This window comes from Papaver somniferum, chromosome 11 (genome assembly GCF_003573695.1).
Source record: "Papaver somniferum cultivar HN1 chromosome 11, ASM357369v1, whole genome shotgun sequence".
Taxonomy (NCBI): domain Eukaryota; kingdom Viridiplantae; phylum Streptophyta; class Magnoliopsida; order Ranunculales; family Papaveraceae; genus Papaver; species Papaver somniferum.
The window spans coordinates 49,708,871-49,720,603 of NC_039368.1; the positions used below are offsets into that span (position 1 = coordinate 49,708,871).

General features: G+C 36.4%; 1 protein-coding gene across 1 annotated transcript; it reads left to right on the forward strand.

Moving 5' to 3' along the window:
* The first annotated feature begins 1,046 nt into the window (after nucleotides 1-1,046).
* LOC113322906 (delta(12)-fatty-acid desaturase FAD2-like) lies at nucleotides 1,047-6,081 on the forward strand. The gene is made up of 2 exons (XM_026571091.1): nucleotides 1,047-1,195; nucleotides 4,522-6,081. The coding sequence occupies exon 2, from the start codon at nucleotides 4,560-4,562 to the stop codon at nucleotides 5,712-5,714; it is 1,155 nt and encodes a 384-aa protein (XP_026426876.1). The 5' UTR covers nucleotides 1,047-1,195; nucleotides 4,522-4,559; the 3' UTR covers nucleotides 5,715-6,081.
* Nucleotides 6,082-11,733: the final 5,652 nt, after the last annotated feature.

Below are 11,733 nucleotides of genomic sequence, written 5' to 3' on the forward strand. Positions count from 1 at the left end.
AGTGTTGGCCTAGTTCCTACGCTCTAAAAGAAGGTTATGAAAGATTCTAGATTGCTTGATGGATAAGTCAACACAGTTGAAATCATCTCGGAAAAAAGAACTATACCTAAAATAAAAACTACTTATAAATACAAAGTACACTAAATTCTTAAAGGGGTGTAATCTGACCCTTAAAATTCATATAGAAAACCTTGTTGCTAACTTGTGGTGGAGGGTTTTTTTTTTGGGTACCCCTCCATCCTGTTAATCCGGAGAAAAAGAATAATAAATATCACTAACAAAAATGTTTGAGGTGAGCTGTTTTTTCCCAAACAAAAATCTTCAGAAATATATCCAGTGATGTTGTATATTACGCCTTCTTGAAAAGTAGGGTTAAATATCTTTCTGAGTCATATTTTTAGATGATATATAAATAACATAAGAAAAATAAATATCACACCTATATATTATCACTTTTTCATTATAAGTCCAAAAGTTACACCAAAGCAAATATCATTTGCTTAACTTTTAAAAATATGTTTATCGTTTCTGGAAAAGAAAAAATGTCTTCTGTTGCTGTCACCTCGTGCCTAGGTTGTGATGGCACGATGTATTTTAAAAACGAAAGCAGGCACATGTGTAGACACCACACCTAGCAAAAGGAATATTCGTAAGGTAAGCCACAGTAGTCGAGGCGTGCCAAGTGTATGGATGAACCAAGCCACTTGGTTTCAGCATCCACATAAATTCCAAAGTTAGTTCGACCCTTGTTCAATTTTAAGTTTTAAATACACCTCAAAAATGAAATACGTCCAAAATATACAGTCAGATGTATAAAAAACGTAAAATGGTTCGTAGATATTTTCAGCTGCTCTGATTCATTTCTAACCGTTCTTATTACCAAAATGTGAGATTAGATGGCAACCTACGATTCTGATTGCTTAATAATTCTTAGGTCCTTAGGGGTCCTCATCGTTTTTCCCGTTAAGTTATACCACAATGACCATTCAAAGCGAAACACGTGTAGCAATACACAGCTTACGAGGGACCCCACAGAGCAACATTTGGTGGAGGGAGGGAACCGAAAGAAAAGCTTAAATACGGCTTTTGTGGAGGAACGGGAAAGAATAGCCGGCACATTAGAGCGATCTGTAAAAAAAGAGAGAGAGAAAGGCTTCGAGAGAGAGAGGAGCGAAGAAGAAGTCGCTTCTCTAAGGTATGAGATCTTCTGAGTTTTTACTTATATTGTGTTCATTTATTAGTTTGATTATTAATTTTTTTTAAGCATAAGTTTGATTTGAAATAATTTACAGGATTTAATCTAAAAATGTTAGATCTAAGAATTTATGGGTTGGTTTCTTATGTTTTATTTCATCTTGAAATAACAGTAGCGTTCTATTACCATGTGTGCCCAGATTGAGATGTGATTATGACAGTGAATTTGCTCAGAGAAATTAAAATGAAATGTTTCTTTCTGTTATCTGTGCCTGTGTTTTTAGGGATTTTAATGTCGGATTTTTAGATGGTTTAATCTAATTTTAGATCGACATTTTGTTTGTTTGGTTTCCTTCTCATTACATGCAATAAAAAATTACATCTAAAGTTTCTCAGTGTGATTGATTACGTGTGGTTCGATCTGTTTTCATTTTTTATTCGTGTTGTCAAAATCCGTATTTTCTTCTAAAAAATAGTAATACATTTCTGTTTTTGAATTCTATCAAAAAAAATATTTTCTTTTGTCATTGTGTATCTTTTCTCCAGATAGTACGGAAAGCGAGAGATTTCCACCTACCAATATATTCTTATATTAATATTCATCAATTTCTTTGCATTTCATTTTAAATTTAGATTGTAGTTGCAGCATTTTGTGAAGAAGGGACTAACTTTCATTTTGTTTTCTTATCAAGGATTCACAAATGCAAGCAAATTGAAATTTAGTCCTGATGAAAGATATTATTGCTCATGTGATTATGCATTTGTCTTTTATTAAATTATTGATATTCCAATTGGTTTCAGTCACTGACAAAAGTAAGTGAAATAGTTAATGAATCATTTCTAAGGTAGCTTTCTCATAAATTTTTTTCTAAAGATTCTACTTTCTAAAATTGCACAGATCTCTCTTTATGGTTATCTTTTGCTTCCACTGGTGGTTTGTCTTTTTTTTTTCCGCCAAACAATTCAAAAGTAGATCACATGGTCCTTTATTATTTTTTATAATTCTGAACGCTAGGATTATAAACTTAGAAAATGAAAAGAAGTAAACATAGCAACTTAGCAAGAACAAGAAATTGAAATGAACTTAAAATTTTCCAAAGGAAGTGAAGAGCTATCGTATACTAGTGGTCATATCTCTACCACGCACAGAATGTGTTTTTGTATTTGTTCCCAAAATACCACCCCGTTTGTTATAACGTTATAGAAGGACCAAAATACAATTTTATTTGATTTCAAGACAAAAAAGATACTTTTTTCAGTTGAGGAGAGAGACCCGGCATATGACAGAAACACGTGACATTGATGAGCTGTTTTTCAGTAGATACAAAATATTGAGGCGTTTTCAGACCCCACAACTAATTTTGGAAGTCCCTTGTTGGTACCTAACTGTGCAATTTTTTTAAGGTCATTTATAGCTCCAAGGACCAAGACTACCTTTCAGAAATACATATATTTATGAATTATATGATATGATATGGGTGGTCATGATAGTATTGTTAGAGATAATCCTAGTACATTTGCCTACACTATTTTGGAATTAGACAGGATTTGCTAGGGATTTGGCAAATTAGGCCAAGAAAAAAGAAGAAGAAAAATAATTTGTATGATAAATTGAAAGTGACAGAAATCCTAGCACATGAGGTGAACTTCCAGCTTCATGTTAAATGATTTCTTAATCAACGGTTAATGTACTTCCACTATTGTTGTAGACGTCAAATTCTATAAACTCTTGTGTGTCGACCTATTTCAACTTTCTTCACTGATTTGTTTACTAAGATTAAGATTTATTAACTTTAACTGAAATACTTAATAGCAAATACAGACCCATTTGCTTGTTTGAATCAGTTGGTACTCCTAACTGTTGACATCTCAGAATTAGAAGAGTTTGCCAAATATCGTTTAGGATAAACATAGGGCATGACTAGAATCAATGTTAATATTTGCGCAGTGCCAAATACGAAAATGGGCGAATTGTGGCAGGATCATTAGCGGGCTTCGGCAGTAACTTGCGAGATAAATTGATTGCTTAAAGCCATTTTATGTCTCTGTTAAGTTATTGGCTTATCAGAAATAATTTATAGTTCTCTTATAGAAGGAAATACATCTGCTGTCTACTTTAGGGTGATGTTTAATGACGCTGAAATTGTTTTCACAAAAGTGGACAAGTTTTGCAGTCAACCTAGTTGATTTTGAAACGGAGCCTAAAATTGTGATAAGTACAATGCTTCTAGGATATTTTGGTAAGATAATTCTATTCATCGTGTAGATCATTTTCATCGAAAGTCATGTAATTCTAAGATTCGCAACTTCGTTATAGTGTATTATTTGATGATTTTTGATCAAATCCTTTAAAAACTATTGCTGCTTAATGGGGTTATAGATTTTTGAATGAATTGATTTTTGGTGAGGATGATCTACATGATGAGCGAATCAGATTCACGAATACCAAGCTGTCATAAGCTTTTTAGAAACCATTGTCCAATACGTGCGAGCCTAAATCAACCTCTGCCCAAACTTGGGAATTAAACAGTTGTGTTTGTATTACTTGATTATATTAGCCAAAGCTCAGTGAGTATTACAACCTCTGTATTTTCACTTTTAAATACTGAAACAAAGTTTGGGTGGTATAAAATTGCCATGGTTCGCCTCACTATCAGTGAAGTACAACTTTCGCTTTGAACAACATATATTCATTTTTTTCCTCTTTCTCTTAACATATTATATAAGTTTCTAATCTTGCATTTCTTTTTTGTTTGTATACTTTACACTGGTTTAGATTGTTGTTACCATTTTGCTGAACAAATGATATCTAATATGGTTGTTGCAAGTGAGCATAGATAGACGTTTTGTTGAATAATCTGTATTGGCTGAAACATTAGTATATAAATCTGAATCACTGATAACCAAGCATGGACAGGAAACAAAGTAATGCTGACTTATCAGTATCATACGCTTCTGATGTACTATTATTACCCAGCGATCATGAAAAAATCTGGATAGATCTTCATTGAACATTCGTTTTTAGCACAAGATCAGTTTTTTTTTTTTTCATATCTATATAACCTGGGTATAAATTTATTAGTATAGAAAAAATAAATTCCTTTCATGGTGGCATTTTTTTTTTTTTGCTTTTGTTATCATGTCTTTAAACTTATTATTGAATAAGAAATCCTTTTTAGTTAGTAGTGTAGCAGACAGCTAGCATATGACTATTTCTTTTAGTATGGATTGTCTAATATGAGTCAGATTAGACTGTTTTAAAGTGAGTGAATTATATAAATTTACTACCAGTTTCCTAACATATCTTTGATAATGTAACTTTTTCAGGTCCAGTAAGACTCTCTCCGAGATATTAAACTTTAACAATGGGTGCGGGTGGTAATATGTCAGCACCTTCAACAAAGAAGGGAGATCAAAGCGTCTTACGCCGAGCTCCTCATTCGAAGCCTCCTTTTACTCTAAGCCAAATAAAAAAGGCCATTCCTCCTCACTGTTTTCAACGCTCTGTTCTTCGGTCATTCTCCTACGTCGTCTACGACCTGATTATCGTTTCTCTGTTGTATTTTGCCGCCACCACTTTCATTCCTCTCTTACCCACTCCACTCACTTACCCTGCTTGGATTGCTTACTGGATTTGCCAAGGTTGTGTCTGCACTGGTATTTGGGTTATTGCCCATGAATGTGGCCACCACGCATTCAGTGACTACCAATGGCTGGATGACACTGTTGGTTTAGTCCTTCATTCCTTACTCCTGGTCCCATACTTCTCATGGAAATACAGTCACCGCCGTCATCACTCTAACACCGGTTCTCTAGAACGTGACGAAGTGTTTGTCCCTAAACCTAAATCAGAAATGTCATGGTTCTCTAAGTACCTCAACAACCCCCCTGGCCGAGTCCTCACTCTTACCGTCACACTCACTCTTGGCTGGCCATTGTACTTAGCATTCAATGTTTCAGGTCGGCATTATGAGCGTTTTGCTTGCCATTTCGATCCCCATGGCCCGATTTACAGTGACCGTGAACGTCTTCAAATTTACATATCTGATATTGGCTTCTTTGCTGTCGTATACGGGCTTTACTTATTGGCAGCAGCAAAAGGACTCACTTGGGTTATCTGTATTTATGGGGTTCCACTGTTGATTGTGAACAGCTTTCTTGTTTTGATTACTTATTTGCAGCACACTCACCCTTCACTCCCTCATTACGACTCATCCGAATGGGACTGGTTAAGAGGAGCACTGGCTACAATGGATAGAGATTATGGCATACTGAACAAAGTTTTCCATAACATCACTGATACTCATGTTGCTCACCATTTGTTCTCAACAATGCCTCACTATAATGCAATGGAAGCTACCAAAGCTATCAAGCCAATCCTAGGAGATTATTATCAGTTTGATGGAACCTCATTTTACAAGGCCATGTGGAGAGAAGCAAGAGAGTGTATGTATGTCGCACCAGATGAAGGTTCTGACCAGGTAAATAAAGGAGTCTTCTGGTACAATAACAAGCTTTGAAGAAAGAAACAACCAAGATGAAAAGAAGGTGTGCATAAAGAGTTGGTGTTAAGTGGGAGGAGTGCTCTTAAACATCATTTGGGTAACATTAATAATAATCGCCAGTTCATGATGGAGGACGCTAGTAGATGTAGGGTTGTGTTCCTTTTTCCTTTCTTTTAATCTTTGTTTTTGTAGTAACAACTGAGTGGTGTCTTTGTATTGTGTGTTGGGAACTACTGCCTTTAAAGACAGGATCTCCTCCACTTGTAATGGTGATCTCTTGTATGAGTTATGCATAGTTCTCTGCTTGTTCTTACAGAATGTTTAAACTATGTATCTTAACTTCCATATGCTATCCATTAAAGGCCACTGTTGTTTTTCTACAGTGATTGTTCCCATTCTTCAGTCCAGTCAGGTCTTAGAACGGTTCGTAGTCTTGAATGCACCTGGCTCCCAAAGCCACTTTTGTGGCAGTTTCTAAGGAGAAAAAGTTAAGCTGATTTGGTTATTGGATTATTACGAGAAAATATTAGTGTGCGCACTCTGAGTCACTGCAGAAATTTTATAGACTCGGGTAAATTATGGTCACATAGCAAATCTGAAAATGAATATCACTAGGTGGACATGTTTCATGTATGTCTAGTTCAAAGCACACAGTGTACATCTTGTTTCCCAGATGAGTCGGGTTCAGTTGAATTAGAGTACTGCAAAACGATTTTGATGCATCATAGCTCAAAAGACAAAACCCTGACCAGCAACAGCAAGCTTACCTCAACAACTCAGGTATTGGCTCGTCAGATGGAGCTAACAATGCTAGAAAAGTATCTATAGAAGAGATTGAGCAATGGACTGAGCATTACCAGCCTTTGAAGAGATTCAAAGTTTCAAATATAGATCAACCAGGTTTTACCACAAGCTCTACCTCAGCTACTGATGCTTCAAATGGACAAATCTGTCCACAAAATGAAACTTTGCAGCACAACAGAATCAGCATATAACTCAGTAACAACGCCATAATATAAATAGCTATCTGGACTGCCACATCCAACCATGCAAAATCAGGGACAGATCCTATGAGCTGGTGTACTCTCCACACCTTTTGGTTACACCAGCATTAGATTATTACATATAAGAAGTTCATAGTAATTCTTCCTTGATCTCAAACGCTTTTTACTCGCTAAAATTTTAGGCCGAATGATTGCAAGTCTGAATGCCTCCTCCTTTTAGTCATTTCACTATTCAGTTGCTAGCTGGTGCTATCTCATCTCTATGAGATATCTCCCCGTTGGTCTCACATAAGCTTTTCATTTAACCCATCTATTGACAATTTAAATAAACTTTATCAATCAACTTCATACATTCTTTTAAGCCTCTTCTTAGCTACTCCCACCTGCAGGGATTATGAAGGCAAGCACTGGTGAGAAGAAGTTTTGCCATGAGTACTTGCAAGGCGATTGATTTAAAAGAGGGTGTTTTTACTTCGGCTCTTGCAAATAGCAAGGAAGGTGTTTCTTCTACGGTTTCTGGGGTTATTAAAACTCCAACCGCAAATGAAGAATTAGTGGAAGAAAAGGATTGTAATGTTCTTAAATCTGTGTCCTGTGAAGAAAAGAGAAGAGAAAGAGAAGTTAACAGGATCAAATGGAATGGAAGCCCTAACAAGGATGACAAGGAATTGTTGGGAAGGGGGCAAAGATCTCAAGTTAAAAGAAGAAATTTTCTTCTTAGTCTTCTCAATTTTTCTGCCTTTGTCATTTGGTTTGTTCTCTTGGTGTAATTAGATGTTGCGTGGAGTTTGGCTTGATTGCCCTCCTCTTTTGTATCTTTTGCTTTGTTTTGCTGCTCGACAACTTGTGTTAGAGTAGGCTTTTTAATCTCTCTTTCTGTATCGCCCAGGCGTGCGTCATCCCTTCTTATTCTTATTTCCTTTTTCAATAAAATTTTAACCTTTTCTTCCCCGCGTTTTTAAGGGCCATTCGAAAGGATTTAGGGGCCAACAATAAAACAAAAAAGGTCACCCAAAGGGAAAATGTAACCAGCCCTTATCTCGCGTAATTCGTAATGGCGAAATTACCCTTATATATTCGGAGGATATGATAACATTGTTATCCTCCGATTGCAATGGGAAGCCAAAATATTTTCCAGACTTCCGATTGTAGTCGGTGCAGTATTAGAATGATTTGTGTTTCATTTTTTCCATTTCTTTTTCATTTTTGAGTTGTTAGAGTTATAGAGAAGAAGGTGAAGGAAAAAAAGAGAAAACCCATTTTATCACTACAAAAATGGATGGATATGAAGAAGAAGGTGAGAATCATGACGAAGAACAAAATGTTGAGGGTTCACGACCGTTTAGAGAAGACGATTTGGGGTATATGTTGAATGATCCAAACTTTTGTGGAGAGGAAAACATAGACGACCCTTCATGGAAGAAAATGGAGAATCGCCCGATATTGAAGCTAACGATGCATGTAACACACAGGTATTGTGTTAAGAAACTCAAATACTCGATTTGCATGCGTTTCTGTGCTTTTGTAAACAAGAAAAACCAATTATTGCATGCATTGAATGCCATGAACTACCCAGATTCGGCAGATAATTTGTAGAATAAACCTATGAATATAACACACTGAGTACCAAATATGTATATTCGGTAGTTACAAGATACTAGTTTACTGCTGAAGATGAGAAAAAACCCCAAACTGGTTTTCCAAAAATATCTACATTCGGTAGTTATGTAGAGTTATTTACCCCCGAATGGCCCCAAAAACGAATTCCTCAGAAAATTTCAAAACTCAGTATTCTTATCCTTTACAATCGGTAATAGTTTAACATTCTTTGACTGCCGAATATAACAGTGGCCTCGAAATAAAATTTCCGAAAACTTGAAAATCGGATGTTTATCGATTAAAGTTATCTTCCGTTTATTTATATTCGGCTGGTTTACTTTATATTTTAGCTTCCGATTATATCATTTTTTGCACTCAGTAAACTGTGTACATTCATTTGCATAAATCGGGTGTTTTGGGTAACCGATAGGATTCCGAATATAGAGTATTCGGAAGTTTGACTTATTTAATAACCTCCGATTATTGTATAATAATTTGTTGCTTTCATATGCAGGTTGTTGAAGAGTTTGTTGATGACTTCTATTTGAGGCCCGACACTTCCCTATACTATGCAAACGATTTGGTATACTCATTACTACTTTTTTCTTTTTTTCAAAATTTATATGTTAAATGGTTATGCTTATTAAATTTGTTTTGTTTTATGCACGTTTAGACATTTGGAAGTAAGAAGGAGGCAAAGGAATGGCTTATGAACAAGGCAAAAGATAACATGTGTGTGGTAGTTCAAAATAATCATGTTAGTGACACTCGATTTGAAATGATTTGTGAGCGAGGTGGGACGCGAAAGAGTCACGAGGGAAAGAATAGTAAGTACATACAGAAGACGAATAGGAAATACCGAAGCAATACCAAGAAGATAGGATGCCCATTTAAGATTGTCTTCTATAAGCCCGATGGTATTAAAGGTAAAGAGTATAAAATGTATAAAGTTGATAACGGTTGTCACAACCATGATGATCCGTTGGATTTAATTGGACATGTAATGGTTGCCAAGTTAAAACCACATCAAATGCAGACGGTGAGGTCTATGCGGATCCAAAAAGCGAGTGCGATCTTAAGTAAAATAAAGACGGACGATCCCGACAACTTGTCTTCTTTGTCTACAATTAAGTCGGCCCTAGCTACGATCAAAAGGACTGATGAACCTATTAAGCAAAAGAACACCGGTAGGCCGAACACCGAAGTGTCGAGGACCATCCAAAGAAAAGAGTTGAAGGAGTATTTGTCTAATAAAAGAATATTGTCTAGGCACGAGCGTTCGGAAGCCGAATTTGAAGATGAGCCGAAACCTAAGAAAAGAGGTCGTCCAAGAAATGATCAAAGTGGACCAACCACCCGACAAGTAAGTCAACCCAATGTTGTTGAAGAAGTTGTTGATCAAATGAACGCCTCGCAACAAACCCAACCAATGGAAATTCTTACTATAAAAGAGGACAAAGGTACTCTTCGTTTCCCTAGAGATCTTAATGGAAGACCAAATCGATCCACATATACAATATACAAAGAGTATTTGGAACAACTCCCTCCACTTATCATTCCATTTGTTTTGTCGACCGACGAGGTTGATGGGGATGGAAATTGTGGGTTTCACGTTGCTACGGAACAAATGGGTTACTTTAGAGAGGCGGATATCGAAGATGTCACCCAATGCCAATATTTAAGAAATAAGATGGCGGTACAACTAGTGAAGGACAAGGGTTTTTATATGGAGATGATGAGGCGAGGAGATAGATACGACAAAGAACAAGAGTTCAAAGACTTAGTTGCGCGTGTGAAGTGTCGAAAGGGATTGAAGACAATCGGATCCAAGTATTGGATGACAATGCCTAAATTTGGATATCTCCTAGCGGACGTTTTGAATTGCGTGGTACATTTCTTTGTTCCTCCTATGTATGGACTTAGCATGACGTTTGCACCCACAAGAACGTCTTGCGACGAGTCGGTTAAAGGTAGAAGAATCGTAATGGCATTTGTGAATGAAATGCATTTTATCGGTTTAAGAGTAAAGAAAGATTTTCCGTTACCTCCGTTGAGTAAGTGGCACGATTACTTCCCGATGAACCATTGCAAGTATTGGGTGAAACAATATGAGTCCAACATGGTTGATTGGGATCGTGTTATGGACAACAACTTTCCCGCTGAGTTACTCGAATTGATCCCCTCGGATGATGACGATGTTTGATCGTTTTTTTTCGAGGAATCGGCTGAGTTACTATAATTTTTTTTGAAACTATGTAATCGGAACAACAGTATTATAACACTTCAATACGATTAATCATATTCGGGAATTCCATATTTTATCAAACCGCCGATTAATATTAAAAATTTGAATTTACAACACTCAAACATCACATGTTATTCTTTTTTCCCAGTCCGATATGCAACAATCAACGCGGCTTCAAAATGTAGAAACGACTCTCCTCTCCACTTGGAATAAGCATCTTGTGCCGCAAACCTGTCGTCTCTGTGCCTAGCAAGAATACGGTTGTACTCGGTGCACAATTTTATAACATGATGCACCCTTGAAGAAACATGCGATGGTTCATAATTGTGGCGTGGCTTCTTGTACTTACCAACAAAAGGACCCAATGAAACGTTAATCCAAAATATACGATCGTCCTGCTGTTCTTTGGGTAGATCTTTCACAATGTAATAATTTTTTATCCATTCGGTCTCTTCCTCAACTTGTTTTAATCTTTCTCTATGATGGAATTGTTCTTGACCTCGCTTCTTAGCCTTGATTTCCTCTTCCTCCTCCTCCGTTGCCACTAACGATGGTTTAATTTTTTTGGGTTGTTTGTTCCTTTTTTGTATTTCTTCTTCCATTGTTGCAATTGATGTAGTTGTTCGCTTGCATCTTCGAAGTATGTTGTCGATTGATGATGGACTTTCCATTGAAAAGGTTTTTCATTCCGATTTTTTACTCAATAATAACTGAGAGGGGTTACCCTCCTTATATAGATTAGAGTTCCAACGGATCTAATTTTTGAAAATATGGCCGTTGAGGTTTCTGAAAATATGGCCGTTGAGGTTTCGTATCATTGGTGCACTACAATCGGTTGTGAACGATACACGTATTACCCCCGAATAAGACATTCGGTGGAAAACTTAAATTCTTATCTACCGATTAAGTTGGAAGTTACCAAAACTTAATCGAAAGTTAAATTAGTTACCAAAACTTCCGAATATGGGCTGTCTAACCTTCAATATTGGCCCTTGGAACCACCTGGAGCCATGGCGTGGTTTGTTTTGAACTTGTAATATTCGGAGGATAATTTTTTTGTAAAGTTCCAAATGTACGATGGCCCAAAAATCAGAATTTGAGAAAAACTTATACTTTTCAAATTTTGTCTTTGAATTAATCGGAAGTTAAATTAGTTACCAAAACTTCCGAATATGGGCTGTCTAAC

Coding starts and splice junctions, on each gene's coding strand:
- LOC113322906 (XM_026571091.1), top strand. CDS start 4,560: ATGGGTGCGGGTGGTAATATGTCAGCACCTTCAACAAAGAAGGGAGAT.